This window comes from Sinohyriopsis cumingii, chromosome 4 (assembly GCF_028554795.1).
Source record: "Sinohyriopsis cumingii isolate HCF-2022 chromosome 4, ASM2855479v2, whole genome shotgun sequence".
Classification (NCBI taxonomy): Eukaryota; Metazoa; Mollusca; class Bivalvia; order Unionida; family Unionidae; genus Sinohyriopsis; species Sinohyriopsis cumingii.
In genome coordinates this window covers 91432927-91459451 of record NC_142964.1, presented here as the reverse complement: position 1 = coordinate 91459451, position 26525 = coordinate 91432927, and the positions used below count along the sequence as shown (strand labels likewise).

Below are 26525 nucleotides of genomic sequence, written 5' to 3'. Positions count from 1 at the left end.
TATAATCAGCAGCTCAAAAGAAGTAATGCTTCAGACCCAGTTAGCAGTTAGACTAATTAGCAGCTCAAAAGAAGTAATGCTTTAAATCCACTTAGCAGTTAGACTAATCAGTAGCCCAAACATAGTAATGCTTTAAACCCAGCTGGCAGTTAGACTGATCAGCAGCTCAAAAGAAGTAATGCTTCAGACCCAGTTAGCAGTTAGACTAATTAGCAGCTCAAAAGAAGTAATGCTTTAAATTCACTTAGCAGTTAGACTAATCAGTAGCCCAAAAGTAGTAATGCTTTAAACCCAGCTGGCAGTCTAAGCTGGCAGTTAGACTGATCAGTGGCTCAAAAGTAATAATGCTTTAAATCCAATTAACAGCTAGACCGATCAACAGCTCAAAAGAAGTAATGATTCAAACCCAGTTAGCAGTTAGACTAATCAGCAGCTCAAAAGTAGTAATGCTTTAAATCCAATTAGCAGTTAGACTAATCAGCAGCCCAAAAGTAATGCTTTAAACCCAGTATTTAAAGGAGTTAGGCTGATCAGTGGCTCAAATGAAGTAATGATTCTAACCCAGTTAGCAGTTAGACTAATCAGCAGCTCAAAAGAAGTAATCCAGTTAGCAGTTAGACTGATCAACATCTCAAAACTACTAATGCTTTAAATCCAATTAGCAGTTAGACTAATCAGCAGCTCAAAAGAAGTACTGCTTTAAATCCAATTAGCAGTTAGACTAATCAGCAGCACAAAAGTAGTACTGCTTTAAATCCAGTTAGCAGTTAGACTAATCAGCAGCTGAAATGAAGTAATGCTTCAGACTCAGTTAGCAGTTAGATAGATCAGTGACTCAAAAGTAGCAATGCTTTAAATCCAATTAGCAGTTAGACTGATAATCAGCTCAAAAGAAGTAATGCTTCTAACCCAGTTAGCAGTTAGACTAATCAGCAGCTGAAAAGTAGTAATGCTTTAAACCCAGCTGGCAGTTAGCCTCATCAGTGGCTCAAAAGAAGTAATGCTTTAATTCCAATTAGACTGATCAGCAGCTCAAAAGAAGTAATGCTTTAAACCCATTTAGCAGTTAGACTAATCAGCAGCTCAAACACTGTAATGCTTCAAATCCAATCAGCAGTCAGACTAATCAGCAGCTCAAAAGTAGTAATGCTTTAAACCCAGCTGGCAGTTAGACTGATCAATGGCTCAAAAGTAAAAATTCTTTAAATCCAATCAGAAATTAGACTGATCAGCAGCTCAAAAGAAGTAATGCTTCAGACCCAGTTAGCAGTTAGACTAATCACCAGCCCAAAAGTAGTAATGCTTTAAACCCAGCTGGCAGTTAGACTGATCAGCAGCTCAAAGGAAGTAATGCTTTAAACCCAGTTAGCAGTTAGACTAATCAGCAGCTCAAAAGAAATAATGCTTTAAATCCAATTAGTAGTTAGACTGATCAGCAGCTCAAATGTTGTAAAGCTTTAAATTCAATTAGCAGTTAGACTGATCAGCAGCTCAAAAGAAGTAATGCTTTAAATTCAATTAGCAGTTAGACTGATCAGCAGTTCAAATGAAGTAGTGCTTTAAATCCAATTAGCAGTTAGACTGATCAGCAGCTCAAAAGTAATGCTTCTAACCCAATTAGCAGATAGATTAATCAGCAGTTAAAAAGAAGTAATGCTTTAAACCCATTTAGCAGATAGACTGATCAGTAGCTCAAAAGTAGTAATGTTTTAAGTCCAATGAGCAGTTAGACTAATCGCTAGCTCAAAAGAAGTAATACTTTATGCCCAGTTAGCAGTTAGACTGACCAGTGACTCAAAAGTAGAAATGTTTTGAACCCAGTTAGCAGTTAGACTGATCAGCAGCTCAAAAGAAGCAATGCTTTAAATCCAGTTAGCAGTTAGACTGATCAGCAGCTCAAAAGTAGTAATGCTTTAAATCCAGTTAGCAGTTAGACTGATCGGCAGCTCAAAAGTACTAATGGTTTAAACCCAGTAAGCAGTTAGACTTATCAGCAGCTCAAAAGTAGTAATGGTTTGAATAAATTAGCAGTTAGACTGATCAGCAGCTCAAAGGAATAATGCTTTAAACCCAGTTAGCATTAGACTAATCAGCAGTTCAAAAGAAGTAATGCTTTAAACCCAGTTAGCAGTTAGACTGATCAGTGGCTCAAAAGTAGTAATGTTTGAAGTCCAATGAACAGTTAGACTGATCAGCACCTCAAAAGTAGTAATGCTTTAAACCCAGTAAGCAGTTAGACTTATCAGCAGCTCAAAAGTTCAAATGCACGACAGATGACTGATAGCTGCTTCATGGGGTCAAGAGGCTAATTTTGAAATTTTCTTAGATACTGATTTGGGGGCCCCGAGTGGCCGAGTGGTCTAAAGTGCTCACCGTTCCAGATCACTGCCATCTCACCTCTGTCTGCGTGGGTTCGAGTCCAAGGCTCAGCTAGTGTGAATACGTGGGAAAGCCTGCTAGTAGCTTCTCGTGGGTCGGTGGTTCTTCCCTGGGTTTTCCAGGGTTCTTCCTCCACCAGTTTTTCTGGCCGCCATGTATAGCCTATCTTGTGCTGAAAAATGGTGTTAAACCCTAGAACAGCAACATAACAAATACTGATTTGCTGCATGCCTTTTTATTTGCTAATGGAGAAAATCTGATGCAAAGATTACCACTGTTCATTGGCATAGCATATTTTCTATGATCAAAAGAGATTTTCTTATAAAAAATGTATCATACCAGAGTAATTTTTGTTTGAAAGCAAACTGTAAGAACAATGGAGGAAAGATAATTACTGTGGATTAACTAATTTTCACTGGGTACACATATTTGTTGTTTTCAAGTTGTTACAAAACACAAATATTTAAAGAAGATGAAAGAAATAAAGAAATGATCATTCTATGGAAAGAAAGGCTGACCAATGAATTAGAGTACCAAAGGAAATGCAGTTTTCCGAAACCAAGAAAACTGATACCCAAGAAAATGGGTAAGTTAGAATAACCCAAATTTATACATCTTAAATTGCAAAAAGTACCTAGGTAACTATTAGTGAAATACATTGACTAAAAGTCTAAGAAACTAATTAATCTAGGTGTGAGTTATGTTATCATTCACACTGGAATCAGATTGCTTAATGGTCAACAGAAATTACAAGATCTCCCCATGGGGACTAAGCCCTATTAGGTGAAACAAATTTCAAGGAAAGCAAGATACAACCATTGGTTTTTCCTTTCAACTGCTGCATAATGAAAATAAGTCTAGTATATTTCATTGATAACTAGATGTTGAGCCCTTTGTAAATATGGCCATCCATTATGGCAATCAGTAAAAGTAAGATTTTCAAGACATTCATCATGGCACCATTGGTAGAAATAACAATATTTATTTCAAAAGTGCAGGTCAATATGGCATTTCAGTCAGGAGGAACAGCAATATCAACAATAATAGGGATGTGTATCGAAGTAATCATGATGATATTGATGAAGATGACAATGTTACATATGCCAATCCTAACAATCACCAGATTTATTGATCTAACATGGCTTTCCCATATGGAAAACAGTGCAATGGAAAGCCTACCATCTAACATGGCTTTCCCATATGGAAAACAGTACAATGGAAAGCCTACCATCTAACATGGTTTTCCCATATGGAAAACAGTGCAATGGAAAGCCTACCATCTAACATGGCTTTCCCATATGGAAAACAGTGCAATGGAAAACCTACCACAAACTGACCAGAATGCATGCGAAAGATGACAACCAAGGGTTGACTATAAGTTTGAAAGAGAAACTTTAATTGCAAAGTTCATTTAATGAAGTGATATAAGACATGGTAGAAGTCAGTAACTGGAATGTAAATGAAGGATCAAAATTGAAAAACATTAAATTAACATAGGTCTTGCATGAAATATTTGTATGTATGTAGAATACTGAGTATGCATAAAGTATTGATGGAAAATTTGTACTGCAGCATTTAACCTTTTATAATTATACCTATGCTATTTATAGTTATACATCACATAATTGAATACATTCATATCTCTAGTCACAAGTTTTTGAGAGCAATAAATCTAAACACACTCTAACCTATATGATAATGATATCTGTATTGTATTTATAAAAATTATGTTACTATTATCAAGAATTCTCTTGTAGAATCAAGGGAGAGCACTTTTGGTTCTGTTTGGTATATATTTTTATTCCTCTATAGTTATTTCTATATACTTCCATTTCAGACTTAGGAATTCAGAATAACTGTGTACAGATGAGAATTGATTACTAGGTCAATATGTGGGTGTGTCTGCTATGCACAGATGCCTATACCACTGACACTGTAGCATCATTTTAAGGTGATGTGTCATGGTCATGATGGTATAGGGGTCATTACTTACAGGCAAGGCCATAGGTGATGTTTACCCATGGACCCAGGTTCGAATCTCAGTAGAGTACATATTTATAAGTTGTATGATAATGATATTTGTATGATATATATATGCAAAGTTTGTAAGTTGATGCATCAGCCATAAGTAATAAAACTCTTTTATACCTATGCATTACATCAAGTAAAGCATATTGAACATTTATGCATAAAGAAACATATAAGAAATAGTCACTTTCCTATGTACATCCCTCTTTCTTTCCATGTTTCTAACATCAATCACATATAACAACACTTCATTCAGATAATTTAATTGGGGGCAGATCCCTTGAATTTTCATCTCAAAATATTCAGGGCATATGTACTGGTGATGAAATTCAATCAATTTGTGTATTATACTGTTTTAAAAATATTCATCAGATCTAATTCTAAGAATTATACAGTCTACATCTGACTAAACCACAAGGTCGCACTAGGGAACATTCATCATAGCCATTTGCATCTATTTTTGACAGCAATACTGATGGCTTTTCTTTAGAACAAATGTCACTGTGTCATTGCAATGCAGACAGAATCTGTTTAACTGGTCTTTTTTTAATTCATATGTTTTCCAAAATTTTGGGACATTTAATTTCTACAATGCCATTTTTGGATGAATCAGCTGCATCTAAAAGAAGTCTATCTGGGCTACAGGCAAGTTCAGTTGGATTTAACCACACACCTGTTTTAATTAATTTCACTCCACAGTTTGTAAGTTATAAGGTGATTCATTCCTTGTGCCATACAGAAAGGTGGAAGCTGAAATAATGTTTTCCCACACTGGCAATTTCAAATCAGTGGTTAATGCCCCAATAGTATTAGCAATAAAAATGTTCTTGCATTGTGATTCTCTCTAAACCATTGGTCTGTATGTTGCTCTTGTACCAATCTGAATAAGGTCCATGTTTATTAGGAACAGCTGGACTGCACATCACAGCTTTTCTCTAACACTTTAGAAATTCAAATTGGTTCTCATTTAAAGTACAGTCTTTGTAGTGATATACTATCATAGTCATCCATTGTAACATCGCCCTCTTAGTAAGAGGGGTGGTTAACTGGATTTGGTTGGAGTTATCTAGGGAATGACCTTCCTCGATTTTATAGCCCAGTGAGAGTGGAAAGATAGAATATCAACAGAGAACTGAGCAAGATTATTGGGAAGAAATAATGCAATACAAGCCACCTTAGACAAGAAAAATAACAAATTTAATGAAACAAATTAATAGCGGCAATTCAAATTCAACTTAAGTTATGTCAACAGAATTTAATAGCAGTGTCTAATTTGGATTTATTTCATCATAATAACGAGTGGTGAAAAGAGCACAATGTCCATTACTGGCTGCATCACCTTCTTCCCTTGACGGTGTATCAATGTCTTCCTATTTCCTTGACCCCTTCCTAGACTTCCTAGTCCTTTATCCTGAACTTGTCACTTCTTTTTTGGACTTCCATCTTCGGACTGTCACATCTCTCTCCCAGAAAGCTGTTCCTTAAAGAACCAAATTACCCTTAAATCTCATTACGTCTCACTTTCTATACGTACATAAAATTCCCTCACTTACATTACTCAGAAAATAACATACAAAAATAAATACCCAAACACTGCATAAATTCTGAACTAATCCAATGGAACATCACCTTTGTTACACAGCAACTGGCCATAAATTAACATGTGAGCAGTGTATCTAACATTACCGTATCTCTTTATCTACGCTACCACATGCTGGATTACTATTGCACAAAATTCACAAAATTCTAGCTCACAGTAATCCCTAACTTAAAGATTATTCAAACATTACAAAATCAGATATAAATATATGAGTATCATTAACTCATGATAATCAGTATCATCCAAACAGACAAAGAAAATTATTTCATATAATCCTATGAAATCCTACACATATGAACATTTGGATAGCATGCAATTGTCAATTCTATCGATGAACTAGTAACTGTAAAATTAAAGAGATAAATTAAATAACAACTCTAGCATCAACATACTTCCATGAAATTGAATAAACTATACATAATATGGATCCTAGTCATATCAAACATATTTGCATAAAACAAACAATTAAAAATAGAAAATTATGTGAAAATTAGAATTGCATACCTTAATGCTGTTCTCTTTCAGAAATTGTGTCCTAGCACTAAACCCTGTCTTCTCTTACAAGACAGCCACCTTGTCCCCTTTTCTTGTTTAACAAGGAAAGCACTGTTCTTTTTAGGCTTCCTTGGAGCCAACCTTCTCCTCTCTCAGGAAATGTAAGACTAAAGAATTTTGACCAAGGTCATCACTTTAAATACACATTACTTTCAAAGTATATGCCTTAATTTACTCTGGCCAATCTTATGCATTTGTTCCTAAATTATCCCAAGACAGTCATTATTATCAGATTTAGACAGCCTAGAATCTCTGAACTATGATGCATATCAATTTCCCTTTGAAAATGATAATTTGATACGGATTCCTATCAAACAGTTATGGTTGGTAGCTCAAACGTTTACTTTCTCAGGACAGCATTGTAATGCCCTTGCAAAATCTCATTGAGTCATAAATGCTAGCCTTTCAAATTTTAACACTGATACGGGGGGGGGGGGGGGGGAGGGGAGAAAAGAAGAAAGGTCAAAGTGATCCTTCACAAAGACTTTTCTGACTTAAACGTGATAAAATTTTAATGCTCATTGCATTCAACTTTAAGGTTCAATACAATTCAAAATTTGACATTTTACATCCATATACCAGTGTTTTCACTATGGTATCAAATGCTCCATATGCTTTGGCTTCTTCTGTTGCTAACTGAAACAATGGTGACTTTGAATCAAAGTTAATAACATGATGGATCTTTTTTGGCACCAAAATGAAGAGATTTCTGTGCTTTCTTTGGCTGTTTCTCATGTTTCCTTCCAATGTTCTATGTACATTTGCAGCATGTACAATATGTATTTTCATTTCCATCCTTAATATAGTCTAGCACAGCAAAAGGCAAATCAGCAACATGGTTGAATCTGCTACACATGTACAAGCAGCATCTTTAACATCACCAAAATCATAGGATAATGTTACTGTGGCATCATGTAATACATTCACTCTATATGATGACATAACTTTGGATTTCACAAAGTAGAAGGCATTTTGTTTACAGTATTTCATGTTCTGTAGATATCAGCTCTCAAACAAATACCTTTCCTTTTCTTAAAGGTTTGGAGGTGTGCAAATCTTGTGCACAATCTTCATCACTGTCATCAACTGATGGGTCTGGGGACAAAAACTGCACCGACTCTATGATATGATGATGAAAAGGTCCTTTGTGAAAATGTTCTGGAATATAAGCTGATGGAAAGTACCCCATCCAGTGAGAGGCATAAATGGTATTGATTTGATTAGATCATTATCCTTCCATGATGTTGCTTTTGATTTTGTAAAACTTTTTGTCACATAATTTACCACCATCTACATCAACTTGCCTCTCCCTGCTTTGATGCAGTCTTGGACTCTGTCAACAACAGCAATAATAATAATAATAATAATAATAATAATGATGATGAGAAGAAAAAGAATAACATTATCAAAAACAATCATTAACACATATAACTGTATTTACTTGCAATTATGACAAAATTATAGAGATTATTTGTGGTGATAATAATAAAAATAATAATAATAATAATAATAATAATAATGAGAAGAAGAAGAAAAAGAATAACATTAAAAAAAACAATCATTAATATGTATACCAATAACATGTATTACCGTATTTTCCCGCATATATCCCGCGGGTTATACCAGATTTTACAAACTCCGCAGGGGGTGTGTGGGTTATATAAGGGTGCGGGCTATATCACAAATTTTTTACACATAATAATATTTCAATATATTTCCCTGGCGACGAATTCACGAAAATCATCCATCTTCTTCTCCCAATTCTCGGGTAGACGTTGGACGACGGTCGTTCGTGTTCTGACTGAAATTGGTTCCTCTTCATAAATTTATATACCCAATGCACTCCTCCTTTAAAATCATCAATGTGCTTCTCTGCTGCCATGAGTTTGGCCTTCAGTTTGATGGCAACTGTTGAGACTGGTCGGTTGTTTTCCCGCTGGGCCAAGATCCACTGCTTCAGGTCAGCTTCAAGGTGAGGCCATTTTGCTTCAGGTCCGCGACGAGCACATTTTCGTGGATTCATCTTCTCCAACGTTCCTTTTTCTTTTCTCCAACCTCGGATTACACTCTCATCAATATCAAATTTTCTGCCTGTGGCTCTATTGCCATGCACTTCAGCATACGCAATGGCAGTTAGCTTGAAGTTGGCTGTGTAAGACTTTCGTTTCGGCATTTTTTAAATTAAACAGAAAGAAATTATTTAAACTCGAATCTACAATTAAAAAGAATACAAGATTATTTAGAAATGTCCGCGTTTATGTAGCCTGTAGTTGAGGTACAGCTCCTATAGACAGCCTACGCGCACAAGCACTGTGTACCGAGCCTGAATACCGGTAGTTAATTGATGTCATGCGAGCTACATTCGAAATTGACAATTGTGGCATTCAGCCTCAGGACCTCACACCATTGCATATCCGGCTCACAAGTACCTGGCTTCAAAATTCAAATCTGCCGGCTGCCAGCTGGAATATAGTGGAGGCAGGGTGACTAACTTGAACTGATGCAGAGGGATGAATATGGACCGGGGCCGACTGACTTGATAGCGTAAATACAAATTTGCATGTTGGGCAGGTGAGTGTACATACACAAAAAAGTTCATCAATCTATGGTTGTGGGTTATACAAAGGTGCAGGTTATGCCAACGATTTTTTACACAAAACCCCAAAACCCGCGGACTATATGAGGGTGCGGATTATCTGCGTCTGCGGGATATATGCGGGAAAATACGGTACTTACATACTCTTACATTTATGATAAAATTACAGATATTATTTGTGATAATAATAATAATACTGAAAGGATTATAAAAACACTGGAAAAACAATAACAACAACAATAATAATAATAATAATAATAATAATAAAATTAATTTAAAAAAACAAGAATAATAAATTGCACTTTGTGTACATTTAAATATCAGTGTAATGGTTTATGTGGTACTTTATTGTTTTAAACTACAAAACCATACAAGAACACAGTTATAAATCACATTTTCTGATCTAATGTGATTTATGGTTTGTATAATGCATACATACATAAAACCTACTATAGACAGTAAGATAAATCGACAGTTCTGTTCTTTATAACACTTAGAGCAACGAAATTCAAATTTACAAAATACATGGTTACAAGAAGTTTCATTCAACGATCAACATCTAGAGAACATAAAAACACTACCTATGGTCAAGCTATATTATCCTGACATGTATAGTCATTGTTTTGACTCACCTTTAAAGCAGTACGCTAACTTTTCTGTTCTTGGACTGGCATCAGCATGCTAACCATCACTGTAACTGAATCTTAAAATGCTCATCTATTTTCAAATGAACAAATTTAGCACCTGGAACATCATTTTCAGTAAGAACAATAACACAGAAAAAGATTACTAGCTGTCCGAAAAGCGAGTTGGTGGCCATTTTTAGGAACTGATGTCACTGTGTGTGATGTATCAAAGCGGTAAAGTACAAGCGCCATTATATCCTTCTTCACAGCACAGAAACTCTAAGTAAGGACATTTGCATGTTTATTTTCTGAATTTGCTACAGCACAGGAGTTATTATTTTCAATATGATGATGTCTGCTAAAAAATGAGGCTGCAAATTTGTTTTGCACAACAGGGATCCTTTGTTAGAGAACTAGAGAGAGAAAATGGTCACCCTCTTTCTCTAGCTTTGATTTCCTGTGAGTAAAAAATTTTTTTGTTATAATTCATACTCTTGAGGTAAACTGATATAATTGTAAAGAAGTTGTTGAAAGAAAGGGAAAGATAAATTAATATCAGTTTTATGTGCACAATAATGACATGGCATACAATAAAGGACATGGCCTCGATTTCATCAGCCTTTGACAGAAACTGTGAATTTACTCAAAATTTTAAGGCAAACACCTGTATCTCCAAAATAATTAATGATATTTCTAGGAAAATTACTGCTAACTACTTTTCTTCTATTGAGTTTTTCTACAAATTTTGAAAATTTACCATTACATTGAAGCTATTTTCCTAACAGATGCATTTTCACTATGTATTTACCCAAAAATATTTGAAAATTCATTTCAGATTTAAAAGGAGGGTACAAATTACTTCCCTTACCAGAAAGGTATTACTTCCCATAGTAGGTATTGTACTATAGGGTATCCAGCTGAAAGAGCATTTTCAAAGTTTAAAATTACTTTCAAGAAACTTTTGTAAATCAACATAATTGTGTACTTTAATTAAAATAATACACTCTATCATGTTAAATCATAAATATTATCATCTAAAACTTAATAAATGTATCATGTTTATATAATGTATTCTTTAGAAAACATCCAGTATCATGAGGTAATCCTTGATTTGAAAGGGAACTGACATAAGGATACTGATGATAGTAAATTCCTTACTTAGCTGAAGAAACTGTAGTCTTTCTTTTTATGCTCTGTGACTGTTGAGACTGGGTCTGTGATGGTACTGGTTTTCTGCAAAAGATGGATAAAAAGAAATGGTTTAATTGTTATATTTCCATACATTATATGATGTAATTAATTATTGTTTATATACAACAAATTGAAGTATATGCTTGCACTCCTTTGGCTAAATTTGAACACTTAAGATTCAACAGCACTTGAGCAAAAAAGCCAACTAGTCAAACTGATTGATATTTCTAGACATATAAAGTACATGTAACTCCAAGAAAAAGAATGACAAGAAAAGGAGAGTGATGAAGATCATTACAAAGTAGATACAGTGAATAGTTCCACAACCTAGGTAATGACCCTCACTGAAATCATGTACATGTCTGGTTTCAGGTAATTACTAGCAAACATGTATGAGGCTTTGTGTGACATTCCAGACCTCCATCTGTTTAGAAAATATCATACATCTTTCTATGAATTTTCAAAACTTTATTATAACAGAATTAAAAAGGAATCAAAGCTGTGTAAGACTCTACCTGAATGTATGCTTTTCAAAAAGTGTATTTATATCTCCATGTTTATTCTAGGTTAAAGTATTTTCTTTCTTTCTTTCTTTCTTCTTTCTTTATTTCTCAATCCTGTGGGCTCAGGTATGTAGAATAGGTCCTTTACACCCTGCTAGCATGGCCCATGGGTATGTAGAACAGGCCCTATATATCCTGCTGCATGGCCTATGGGTATGTATACCCTGCTGCATGACCTATGGAATATGCAGAATAGGCCCTATATACCCTGCTGCATGGCCTATGGGTATATATACCCTGGTGCATGACCTATGGACTATGTAAAATAGGCCCTATACACCCTGCTGCTTGGCCTATGGTATTTTTAGAATAGGCCCTTTACACCCTGCATGGCCTATGGGTATATAGAATAGGCCCAACACAACCACTGCATGGCCTGTCAGTATATTGAATAGGCTCTGCATATCCTGCTGCATGGCCTATAGGAATATAGGATAGGACCAATACACCCTGCTGCGTGACCTATGGGTATGTAGAATAGACCCTATACATTAAGCTGCATGGTCATTGGATATGCAGAATTGACCCTGCACACCCTGCTGCATGGCCTAAATTGTGACTAATGGAGGTAACCTTTTTTTAAATGTAGCTTTAACAATTTTTCAGTCATATCGCTACGATGTCTGCAATGTGGCAGTTTATAGTGATATCTAGCACTGGGGCATCATGCCACAGACATGTAGCATGATGTCCCACTCAGTCACATTATCCTGACACCAGGCCAACCGGTCCTTACACTAACCTCTCAATGCTGAGCACCAAGCAAGGCAGCTGTTAGTACCATTTTTGTAAGTCTTTGGTATGACTCGGCTGGGGATTGAACCCAAGACTTACCGCATCTGAGGCAGATGCTCTAACCACTCGGCCACCGGAGTAGTCATTTTGCCCTGGAATGTATTCCTTTATTATGTTCCAGCTGATAAGGTCATGGACTTTTAAAAGTGTGGTTTTATTCCAAATAGCTGATTTTGTATTTCAAGGAATTTAATCATGTTGGTCTTGGTTTGTTTTGTATACTTTCTTAAGCATTGGTGTTTACAGAAGATTAAATCAAGTTCAGAAGTGTTTATATCAGTAACATAAGCCATCGGAGCAAACTTCACACACTGAAGCCAAACTGAACCTGCCAACAGAATCAAAAGAATGTTAATTGTTTTATGCTGCTTGAAATCAGCAACTGAATTATCTTGCTCTTCTTAAGTCAGTTTGAAGTCATGTGATCAGAACCAGTGTTACTATAAATTTATAACACTGGAAACAATGTTTGAAAATAAATAGAAAAAATTTAATTTTCAATCACAACATTGTGCACATGGGAAATTTCAGTGAGTGACAAAAGGGACAGGAGAAACCTCTCATCATGGGAGAAAAACCTTCCTAGCCAAGAGGTTAACACACACACACACACATATATATAGAGAGAGAGAGAGAGAGAGAGAGAGTAACATACACCTCTCCCTCAATAACTCGCGCACAACGGGGTCCACAAACATAGACCGCACTATAAGTGAGGCGCGAGTTACCGAGGGACCTCCAAAAATTGAAAGAAATTGCTCTGACATCGAGAAAACGGGGGGGGGGGCGCGGCGTTGGGGAACTGGGCTGTTTAATGACTGAATCCTCATTTTACAATCAAGTCGATAATAATTTTTAATAATGCACTTTTTCCAATGAAGTTGTTCGTTATTCTGTTTAAATAATATTTTTTCTCTCAAAATCTCCAACATATGAAAGATCATTCCAACTGGTTTGAACAACCATCACGTGTATGCGAAAAATCTGTGTATTACATCACTGCTTTTTGTTTTCTTGATGAGTCTGGTTCCCGTAGTGGTATTTAATAGTATCTTGCCAAATCAGTAGTCCACAATTTGGGAACTAGACTACCTGTTGATACACCACCAAACAAGATTCCTTTTTTTCAAAAACATGCAACATTTATTTCGTGACACGTCTACGTCGAAACTCAATTATTTATTGTTCAATTAGTACAATGTTAATGTCGTGATTTCATTGGAAGTAATAATGAAATTTCTTATCATCCCTGAGGATATCTCTAAATGCCAGTTCAAGAATTCTCTGAAACTTGCTTGCCCACAATGGTCAGTATCTGTGAAATCAAGCTCTTTATTTTACGAAGTATTCTTTTCGCTTTGCTGCCTTGTTATCTTTGATCACAGTTATGAAAGAGTCGGTTAATTTAAGGTAGTTTCTGTTACATAAACATTAACGTTTATTACAGTGTTTGATTGATCAAATGAATTCACCCGACATACGACTGAGGCCGCTAGATTTTAAGTTAGTCCGATTCTTATGCCTTTTAACTTTTCTTTTATTTCACCTTCTTTTTTATTCAAAAGACATAATTAATGTGATAATATAAAGGAGGCCAGCTTTTAATTCAGTGCAACAATACAACAAATACTTCCGCAAGTCAGTTATCAAAACACAGTCGGCACTTAATTAGGTTCACAGAGAAACGCTCGCAGACATAGCTGTTACAGTAGATTGACGCATTTTACGTTTAATTACAAGAGGACACATTACACTTATGACAATTATACTTAAAAGGAACTAAAAGATGGAACTAGAACACAAATTTCAATTGATAAAAAAATTATTTAATTTGTATTTATTTATTACAGTACTGCCTCCACTTGGCGTAAGTGACATTTTCATTGATCGAAATTTCCTTACATATCGTTAATTGTGGTGTACTATGAATGTCGTTTGGAAAGAAAATGTAAAAAATTTGATATTTCATAGTGTTGATTACAATTTCCAGGTCCTATCTACCGTTTTCAACGATAAAACGAGCGATACATCAAAGTTTCTGTTACCAATTTTGATCGCGATTTTCTTCAAGTTCAACAAATAGGGATACATTTTTGGGGTATTTTCGGGTTTAAAAAATGGGATCCACGCCTGACACCGCATTATAAGCGGGTTCGTGAGTTATCAGGGCGCGAGTTATTGAGGGAGTGGTGTACTTAGCTTTCTGAATTAGAAGTAGTCAAAACTAAAACTGGACCTGTACACACAAAGGTTGCTTGCCTGAATTTGATCTGCATGAATAATTTTATCCTAAAATAAAGTTTTCCGTAATAGATATATGCCAAAACATTATATATTCTTATCATACTCATAACTTTGTTAATAATTATTTAATTATCAAAGAAAAACTGAATGATATAAATTAGTACATAAAGGATCTAACTTTTTGTCAGATTTCCCTTTGAATACTCTGCCAACATCCAGCTGTGAGGTTGAGGAGCTTGATTCTAATTGACCTGAAACATCTACAGGTATCTCTGTGTCCAGTTCTAAGCGCACCAAGGCATAAAGGTTGAACCATTGCTGAAGAAAAAATAAAGATAAAAGGAAAAGCTTGAGCTGTCATTTTGTGCAGAGATATAAAAATAGACCCACTTCAAGCACGGCATGATTCTGAATCTTTTAAATAATATTCAATAATGACAATGACAATAATTTGGTGTTTACCACACCTTCATCCAAAGATACAGCCCCTTAATACAAGTTCAGTGGCAAAAGATGGAAATGTATTTGCAACCCCTCCCCATTATGAGAGAAGTAAAGGTAAATGTAAGCAAAAATATTTAAAAGCTTTATTATCATTATAATGCACATGATTATAAGATAATCAAATTCATTGACATCTTTTGATAAAGAAAAACCGATATAAAGTGATCTGACAAAAGTACATATAATTCCGTATTATACAAGCTTTCCATTTTAAAATTAAATATGCAGATGGATGGACACAAATCAAAGATATTTTGCCAAGATCAAAATTAATTTGTTATCTTAAAATTTCTTAAATTTTTTGCAATTACCGGATATACTTGCTTATAAGTTGCATTAAAGTCAAGCTGAACTGGAAACAACACAGATCCTGACTTGCCGTCACAACCTGCAATAGCAGATCTTTGTCTACACTGTTTGTTCAACTGATTATTCCTAGAAAACTGCACAGACACAGATCTGCTGGCACATTAGGCAATGACATATCTGGGTCTAATCAGTAACTGCACAGACATAGATCTGCTGGCACATTATGCAATGACATATCTGGGTCTAATCAGTAACTGTACAGATACAGATCTGCTGGCACATTATGCGATGACATATCTGGGTCTAATCACTAACTGCACAGACACAGATCTGCTGGCACATTATGCAATGACATATCTGGGTCTAATCAGTAACTGCACAGACACAGATCTGCTGGCACATTATGCAATGACATATCTGGGTCTAATCAGTAACTGTACAGACACAGATCTGCTGGCACATTATGCAATGACATATTTGGGTCTAATCAGTAACTGTACAGACAAACAGATCTGCTGGCACATTATGCAATAACATATCTGGGTCTAATCAGTAACTGCACAGACACAGATCTGCTGGCACATTATGCAATGACATATCTGGGTCTAATCAGTAACTGCACAGACACAGATCTGCTGGCACATTATGCAATAACATATCTGGGTCTAATCAGTAACTGTACAGACACAGATCTGCTGGCACATTATGCAATAACATATCTGGGTCTAATCAGTTTGCAGTTGGACCTGACCTATATGTGAGAATTTATCATAGTTCTTATTTCCTTCTATAAACATTTTATGGCCATTAAAAAAATTTATGCTTAGTGATGAATTTCAGAAAAACAAAGTGTAAATTACATGTAACTCTACTTTTTATTGATATGTCTACCATATATACTTGCCTACAAGTTGAGTCCAAACACAAACAACACAGACCTGATCTGCTGTTGCATAATACACTGGCAATTCAGGGTCCATGCTGTTAGTCCTGCTGATTACTCCTAGCAAAATGCACAGACTCAGATCTGCTGGCTGGTACATTATGAAATTGCAGATCTGGGTCTGATAATGAGCTCACTCCAACATTCTGACAAATTTATTATTCCAGCTGCCTGCCCTTATGATGTGAAAAATATTGTAATTACCTTTGCTTGTTGAGAGAGACCAATGTCTGTAAAGGCGTACTGCCACTGTGGCAAGCCTAGATGCATTATCATCATTCTATAATAGGATGTGAATGAGTCTGTGAGGTAGTGCCAGCGCAGACCTCGGTCAAGGAACCAGATTTCAATTCTAGGATCACTGCTACCTGAAATATATATACATACACTCAATGCATTTGATCATTACATTTTGTTACAATCTACACACACTTGCAAACAGCATAGACCCATATATGCCATTTAATGATGTGCAGTTAATTCAGACTCTCTGATATGCATTCTCTGTATGACTTCAAGTCAAGAGTGTAAACCCAAACCTGCTTCTGGTTCATAATGCTATGGCAGATCTGGATCCATGATGTTTGTAGTAGGATGCATGCAATATAAAAACGAATACAAAATGTGTAAACACTTATACAGCAGTCTCTCATAACAACACCTCCATATATATTATTGTCTTTCTTTTAACACAGGTAAGATCCTGGATCCCATAAAATATTTGGAAATTTGGTGTATCAATGCTCCTTTTATTATTGTACTTGCTTTAATTATTTATTGATGACAATAAATTATAATGTGATTTCCAGTTCATTATGTATGATATATTTGTTTTTTATGCATAATTATGACAATCATCGTTGGAACATTCCTTAGTCTAAAGTTTCCATGCTTATAAAAATCATGGTTACATGAAACATATGGTTACTATAAAAAGTTTGTGTCTAGTGCTTTACGACACAACAACAGTAAGTTATTTAGTGCAGAGACAATTGGCATAAAGTGTCTTGCCCTAGGACACTCTATGGTAGCTGAGCCAGGCTGGTCTGAAGGTAGGATTAAAACCTGCACTCTTTCGACCAGGAGTTCAGCATGCTAACCAATCAGTCTGAACTACTGCAGCTCTCCAATAAAAAATATCATCTCTAGCAAACATGGTATTTGCTGAGCATGTCACAAAGATATGAAGAAATTTAATTCTGGTAACAGTGAAACCTAGGACAGTCATGGGACAGAAAAAATCTCTTCTTAATGGACAGGCATGCCTCTGTAAAGGAGTACCCTGGAAAATTTCCATATTTATATATACATGAACAAGCATTTTATTATCCACAGTGTAAAACCAGTTGGGTTTTGCAGAAAAAAGCATATATTTAAAAAAAAGATCAATTAAATGGTTTTTGGCACATTTAAAAATATTTCTTGCACATGTTTATTGCAAAGAATAGATCACAATAAAACTTCAATTAGGATTAAGACCCCTGATGAAGACATGAAAAAGTCAAACGTTCAGGAGTAAACAACTTGAAAGGTACAGAAAGGTATCTACATTTAGTCTCATTAGGATTAAATTCATACCAATAATGATTAACTGATAAATACAAAATATAAAGTCTCTAGTGCTCTGTGAAAATAGATGTTTGGGATAATGATAAGTGTTAAATAATAAACTCAGAAAGCTGTTTTTTTGCTGAGGACATTTATAAATTTGTCCCTAACATGGAGATATATTTTTAAGTGTAGCTAGCACTGACAGCAGTTTAACTGTAATACGAATGATAAAAGCGCATTTAGTTAATCTACTTTTTCCTAAAACCCAAAATTTCTAATACACTGATGTGACAGGAACATAGACTGATTTAGGAAAGATTTAAGCCTAAGAAACTGATAACATCTCACAAATATACATGATAATATACAACAAGAATTGCACAGAATGCTGTTTCTCACCAGCTCTCTTAAAATCCTTGCAAGAACAAGAAAGGTAGATCATTGTGACCTTAACTTCAGGTCCTTCAGGTAATTAATATTCATAATATAGAAACTACCCATCAAATGTCATGACTGCACACACAGCAGAGTCCAAGATACTGAGTTGAATGCAAGAACCTACAATAGCAACTAGAGTTGAATTCAGGTCACTGTGAGCTACTTTACCTGTAGTGAGTAGTACCTTATAGTATGAATCAAGTTTCATGACTGTACATACAACTGATTTTGATAAACCTTGTATACTTAACAGGGTACTACAACTTCTATATTTAGCAAGAAATTACAACTTGTATACTTAGCAATATAGTAAAACTTGTTTACTTAGTATATTGAGCATGATTTTATATCTTGTATATAAGATCTTACAATTGGTATATTTAGCAAGATATTACAACTTGTATATTTAGCAAGATGTTACAACTTGTATATTTAGCAAGATATTACAACCTGAATTTTGGGCAGGATATTACAACTTGTATATTTAGCAAGATATTGCAACTTATATATAAAGCAAGATATTGCAACTCGTATATTTAGGAAGATATTACAACTTGTATAAATAGCAGGATATCACAACTTGTTTATTTAGTAGGATATTACAACTGGTATATTATGCAAGATATTACAACTTGTATATTGAGCAAGATATTACAACTTGTATACTAGGATGCATATAGATCACATACTTCAGACATGACATATCAATTGATTATCCTGTCCGCTGTGCCTTGACTGACTTGATCCACTATAATCTTTTATAATATTTTGGCACTGGATTTCTAGTTGAGCAGACTGTACATATGTCTATATTTATGTTGGAATCATCAGGAATAGATCTAAATGGGTTTTCTGTATGTGTGTCAAATGCCAGATTTGCACTGGTTATGCTTATGTACACATGTACTTCAGACAGAGCCCTGCATATTGCTGAAACAAAACATGGTATTACACTGCATTAAATGGGTCATTTATTTAGCTTCATGATGCAGCATAAATTTGCATAAAGCTGGGTCAGACATTATACCAGTACATAAAACTGAAACAGCAAGCACAATGTTGAAAATAGAGGTCAACAAATTCCTAAGCATAAAGGTATCAGAAAGGTGATATTTATGTCAGGGACTACTTAAGGTTTTCTTGGAAATCATTCTAAATATTGCACATTAAAGAACTCATAACTTCAGTGCTGCACATAAGGATCCAAAGGGCAATGGACACTGTATGTGTCACCCTTCCTCCAAATATGGGGGACATCAATCATTCGAAAAGGATAAATGAAGATAAAATTTACATCAATGTACTGTACTATCATTTTATCCTTAAATACTCACATTATTACAATATAAATATTATCCTGTGCTCAAGTAATTCATGAAAACAAACATCTTGTGAACCAGACATTAACTGCACCATGGAATTTTCCATTCTTGATCTTTCTCTCTCATTTAACTTCGGTGTACACTCATTATCTACCAACATATTGTTTTTAAAACATACCTATGTTTTCTGAAATAATTTTCTTTCTAAGGTAACAAATGCTAAATTCTCTTTGATACAATAGGAAGTGCCAATGACTTCCCAAATTTTGATAATCTGCTTGGGACTCTCACATCCCCCACCCTTTCTTTTCAGTCCTATATGGTATAACGGTACCAATTGCGCAAGTCCAGGTGGGCGGAGCTTAAGGTGTATGGAACATTGTATTCAGAATTAAAGAACAACACTAGCTGTGATTGGTGCATTATGTAAGAGTTGTACTTTCTGTTTGGCTTAAAAACAAGTTGAGTCTCTTGGCAACATGTGAGTTTGTGTTAATTTCTATCTAGATCATATTTTGTATTTTTTATGATTTTTTTAAAATATGGTACACATGGCTGAAAATGTGCTTGTTGTGACTAGATAACTCTTACCCCTGTCTAGTTCCAGTAGAGTTATCTCTCTTAAATGCAATGGAGTACCTGGTTATGTCATTGTCAAATTGACAATCTAGCATTGTTCTATATGACAGTGTGTGACATGCATGCCCAAGTAGGACAGAAAGTATATTTATTTCACAAAACATTAGCATTGAGGTATATGGAAAAACAATTGGTACCGTGATACCTAAAGGAAAGAATAGCCTCACAGGGTATCCATAGAAACGCATACATGTGGGCGGCATTTATGAACTATACTAGTTTGATGTAGGAAAACAAATGTGTGCTGAACACTTTTGGTCAAATATTGAAAGTTCTTTAAGAATAAAATGTATGAAATCTTTAGAAAATAGCACAAGATGGCTTTGGATGGGGACTTTTGATAACTATAGCTATGATAGATATAGACTTGTGTTACCTGATGCCTTTATGTATGTGCTGTTACCTCCTAGATTGGAATGCATGCAACAAAATAAGTTATGTAAACATAATATAGTTGATTTTGGCCAAATATTGGCTATTTTACCTGCAAAAGATTAAAAATCATGTCTACAAAAACAGCTATCTTGTTCTTGTAAGGCATGCCATAAACCAGGATAGAGAACACTCTAAGTACACTTGTAGATAGATCACTTGTACCATGTAGGATGTTCTGGTATGAGTAATTTTAGGTAATTTATTAAGGATATGGTATTCCTTCCCACTTTGATTTGAATTGTCCTGCTCTAATTGTCCTTTTTTGTTTTTTTACATTCTCCTGCTTTGAAATTGTTCATGTAGCTAGTTCAGTTCTCTTGCATTCCCTTTTGTTGAAGTAGCAGTGAATACCAACAAACTAAAACAGTTTCCTTAAGTCAGCATTTCCCATTGGCACTTGTATAAGCCCAATTATAATCTACTATTGACTTTCAATTAATCCTATTTCTTTCTGTCAAGCTGCTCTTGTGGAATTTCCATGTTTGGTCCAACATTACAGAATGATAACCATTTTAGTCACACAGTGCGTATTCATTCCATTCAAATCCACACTGTTCTTGAAACTTTGCATCCCATCGCAAGAATCCAAATTGGCATGAGATGATATCTGCATGGTTATGGAAGGCTGCACTCTACATGCCGGCATTGTAGAAAATATGAACTATGTGATATGAAAGAGCTGCGTCATCTTAGAAATTAAAATTACATGACTCTTGAGGTCTCCACTAAATATAGGAGTCTAAATGTTAGGTTCTCACTTTATCAGTAATGTATTTTGAGATAATTTAATTGCAATGAAGTTAATACAGGTTGTTGATGAACTCATCTATATTACATGGATAATGTATTCGAGGTTACCACACCTTATGTATATCATTCAGTTATCTCCCTTACACCAGTCATAACATTTCAAGGAAATAAAATCTCACATTTTCAGTGACTGGTTATGAAAATAAAGAGAAGATTTGTGAAGTATTATATTAGCCCTCAATCTTGATACAAATGTAAGTAGAAGCAATTTAATAATTTCTCACAGTAAAGTTTACAAGTTTAAAAACTGATAAGGTATGTTCTGCTTGGATCTGAGATAAGTTTCTCTCTATCTTATGCCAATTATTATTAAATTCTTATGTAGAAGAAATATACTTTATATGTATCTATATTATCTAAATTATTCACCCTTTTATATTAGATGGAAATGAACACAACTTCACTTGAAATTTGGGTCCTGTAAGGGATGTTATAGCACAGTTGCCTTTGGGCTGTCCTTGGACCTGTTGGGTCCTGCCCCATATATTTGTCCAACGTAAGGTCATCAAACTTTCACTTTTCATTTTTCGCATTGCTGATTTTGCCTCCTTTAATTCCTTTATCATAAGCTACCTCTCCCTTTTAGATAAACACTTTCCTCCTGTTTTTAACTCCATTTGATGTGCTATACTTAGTGTTTATATTTGGCATTTTTCTGTATTTTATTCCCCTAATTTCACCCCCCAATCCAACATAACCACTTAGAAGCTGTGATTTATTATATTTGGTGACTGATTGGCTTAATGAAACAATTTTATTCACATTACAAAGGAGGAAAGCTTACTATTTGTGTTACAAAGAGGATGGGTAGGTGGACCTTTGTGTGAGGACTGGTGGTTAGTGACCTCTTGTATCTGCAGATAGTGTAAAGTGGTCAAAGCTTATACTTTATAATAAGATTGGGTCATGTCCACCTGTCTCTGATGTTAAGTTCTGCACCTACCAAACAAATATAAATTCCTTTCTTTTAGGTGAATTGTACATTTTGAAGTAGGACAGGTACATACTATTTGGTACATTAACCTTTGACCTAGTTATTACATAATATGACATAATGTGATTTATCCCATATCACCTATGTGAAGTTCAATAAGTGCTGATATGAATAAGATACAACTCATAGTTGAAAGAATTCATTTTATTTCAAAAGATGATTTTGATGGTGAAGCAAAAGTATGAAAACAAGTGTTCAAACAGCTCAGTGACATTTCTATACACATTCATATAAGACATAGGTTAGTACCTCATCAAATTGTTTTTCACAAGTGAGACTAAGTACATTTGTTACTTATAAAGTCCCGAACTATTTCACAGATTATTGGAAAAATTAAGGTTTGCTATAGGTATAACGGTACCAATTGCGCAAGTCCAGGTGGGCGGAGCTTAAGGTGTATGGAACATTGTATTCAGAATTAAAGAACAACACTAGCTGTGATTGGTGCATTATGTAAGAGTTGTACTTTCTGTTTGGCTTAAAAACAAGTTGAGTCTCTTGGCAACATGTGAGTTTGTGTTAATTTCTATCTAGATCATATTTTGTATTTTTTATGATTTTTTTAAAATATGGTACACATGGCTGAAAATGTGCTTGTTGTGACTAGATAACTCTTACCCCTGTCTAGTTCCAGTAGAGTTATCTCTCTTAAATGCAATGGAGTACCTGGTTATGTCATTGTCAAATTGACAATCTAGCATTGTTCTATATGACAGTGTGTGACATGCATGCCCAAGTAGGACAGAAAGTATATTTATTTCACAAAACATTAGCATTGAGGTATATGGAAAAACAATTGGTACCGTGATACCATATAATAACATCAGAAAAAAATGGTGAGATGCTTGTGTATGATTAATCTTATCACTGGAAAAATAAAACATCGGGTACAAAATGTGAATCAAAAAAAAAGAAAAGGGACAGAGTCATTTGTTTCTTTTGGTACAGATCATGACTTTTTTAATTATGCCTCATCCACCTATTCAATACTGACATTTCAAAATTAAATGTCCAACAATTTGACTTAGAAAATCATTTTGTTTTCACTAATATCTTTTCTGACCTGAACAATTCTTGATTATTTCAACACCTCTTATTTTTTTTAAATTAAATGAAACCCTATTTTGCTGAATGTCATATGATGAACCAATTATGAAAATTAACCATAAAATATTTTATGTATTATATTCAATAAATAAATTATGAAATTATTAAATTTTCTTTTTTTATAGTGATTTATATTTTACACACACACACACACACACATATATATATATATATATATATATATATATATATATATATATATATATATGAGTATTTTATTATTATAAATTATATAAATATTTTTTTATTTTAAACATTGATATCAGTTGATCCTTACAGAATATTACCATAGGCCAATGCCAGATACTATCATTTTTAATACAAAAACAAACCTGATTCCCACCCTCTTTTGAAACAAAACTGATGATCACACTTAGAAAAAAATAATTCATACCATCTTCACCAGCTCCTGTATCTGGATTCTGCATGCAGCAGAAATGAATTAAACTTAAAGAGCTACATCCCTTGGCAGTAATTGCAGAAAAACAATGCATTACACTCAATTCAGATATGCAAAGAAAAATACAAATACACAAATTATGAATTAATTTGGTACAATTTAACAGATGCTTATTAACTGTTGTTCAATAATAAAGATTGTTCCATTGAATTAACCATATGATTGTTTTATTTTATTTCCAGATTTATTTGTTTTTATTTTACTTCCAAATTTATGTTAGGCTATTGTTCTAGCCAAATACATGATTTTGGCCAGCAAAGAGGAGAACTTTGCCTTCAACACAGATGAAAAGTTTTTGTTTTAAAAATGGGGGCCCCGAGTGGCCAAGTGGTCTAAAGCGCTCTCCGTCATGAATCACTGCCATCTCACCTGTCTGCATGGGTTCGCGTCTCGGGCTCGGACAATGTGGATATGTGAGAAAGCTTGCCGGTAGCTTCTCGTGGGTCGGTGGTCCTTTCCGGTGTTTTCCTGGGTTCTTCCTCCACCATTAATACTGGCCGCCATGTATAGCCTATCTTGTGCTGAAAAATGGCATTAAACCCTACAACAACAACAACAACAACATACAAAATGTTACATAGTTTATAAATGCTTATGAATCATTTAGCAGCACACACATTTTTATAGTGACAGGTCTTTGTTGGAATTGTTATTCAAGTTAATGTCATAATTTACATGTTTCTGTATGACCCATGGATCTTAAGTTACCATGCATGAACTTGTACCTGCAGGGGCCCTGAGTGGCTGAGTGGTCCAAAGCACTCTCCATTACGGATCACTGCCATCTAACCTCTGTCTGCATGGGTTCGAATGTCGGATTCACCCAACGTGTGTATGTGAGAAAGCTTGCCAGTAGCTTTTTGAGGGTCGGTGGTTCTTTCCGGGGATTTTCTGGGTTCTTCCTCCACCATTAATACTGGCTGCCATGTATAGCCTATTGTATGCTGAAAAATGGTGTTAAATCCTACAACAACAACAACTTGTACCTGCAAGGTAGGTGTGAAAATGCCAATCAGTAGAACATTTTACAAAATGACTGAACTCATGCATTACTCTAAATGCAGATTTTAATGCCGATTCTGTAGAAATGGAAAAAAGAATTAGGTTTAGACCTATATGTTCCAGTTTGGGATTATACTTGCAAATGTTGGAAATGCTCAATGCAAATTAAATCATGGTTTAAGAAAGACTCTCATTCTGTTGCTGATCATTGCCATTATATGTTAACATTTGCTGCATGATTGTTAGAAGTGTTAAACCCATCAAGTTTTTAAAAAAAACAGTTTCACTATCTTGGAAAATCATGAAATTGCAAAGAATGTCTTGAAAAAGTAAAGGCAGAAACAAATACCTTTACAAGACAAGCAGTCAGAGGTGAGATTTCTTCAAGTGCACTTGTACTACAAGGAAAAAATGTTTTCTTTTTATATTACTGTTATGCTTCTTAAAATAGCATAAAAATGTTGTGATACCTTCTGCCTCGCATTCATTCTTGCCTTAAACCACCGAGTGTAAATATGCTAAACTTTCCATTTTATTTTACCATCCTATACTTTGAAAATGTGCAATGATATTATTTTTTTGGGTATACTCTCTAGTGTTTTGAGGGTTAATAGTGGTTGTTATATGTATTAAATGGATATTTTCACAAACATTTTCAGCAGAACTTATTGTTTGCAGTCATGAAAGGGACACATTATAATAGTGGATGGGGTCTTTAATTTGGGTTTCTGTAATTTTTTTACAGATAGTTTTAAAATCAAAATCAAACTATGTTACAATAAGGATGCAGTATGGTAATCCATTGATAATGCTTTCTTATGAATGTGTCATTAATTCATGCTGTTCTCATGTGTAAAATCTGCAAGACCTATCTTTAATTTGAAAACAAATTGGTATTTGCAAGAAGATTAACTTTTTTGCTAATATTGTATCATTCTTCTCTAAAACACTTGTTCAGAATGCTTTTTATTAAAGCAGTGTAGTGCCTGATCCATGTAAAATAAAGATTATTTTCAAAATCATGTGTGGAATGCCAAATGTAACACACACACATGTATAGTTACATCAGTAATGAGTTTAATTCAAACTTGTGTAATTACAATGACTGAATATGGTTATAACTTTAATATGGACAGTTATATGACATTACTAAAAATATTAAATCCAACAAATGTTCTAAAAATGTGCAGTATTTTATGGAATAACATGTCTGAATCTACACTATTTTCCATTGGGTGTGAGATATATATGATCATCATGTAGGGTACATTTCCAAAGATAAAATACAATAATATTAGAATATAGATTTGTCCTAAAATTTTATTATGCACTATTCAAGTCCTCATAACTTTTTTCCCCATCATACATATCTCCAGAACATTTGTTGGTTTTAATATTTTCCATAAACAAAGTATCCATCACCAGATTTATTCT

At 34.6% G+C, this 26525-nt stretch overlaps 1 protein-coding gene across 2 annotated transcripts in view; it reads right to left on the bottom strand.

Moving 5' to 3' along the window:
* LOC149801665 (tubulin polyglutamylase complex subunit 2-like) overlaps positions 1–26525 on the bottom strand; it is an 83184-nt gene that overhangs the window by 936 nt on the left and 55723 nt on the right. For both annotated transcript variants that reach the window (XM_089955942.1, XM_089955943.1), the window contains exons 6-8: positions 16538–16701; positions 14756–14895; positions 10943–11017 (exon numbers count right to left, since the gene is read on the bottom strand). In XM_089955942.1, coding sequence (XP_089812068.1) covers positions 10943–11017; positions 14756–14895; positions 16538–16701 — 379 coding nt within the window. The remainder of the gene's footprint in view (positions 1–10942; positions 11018–14755; positions 14896–16537; positions 16702–26525) is intronic.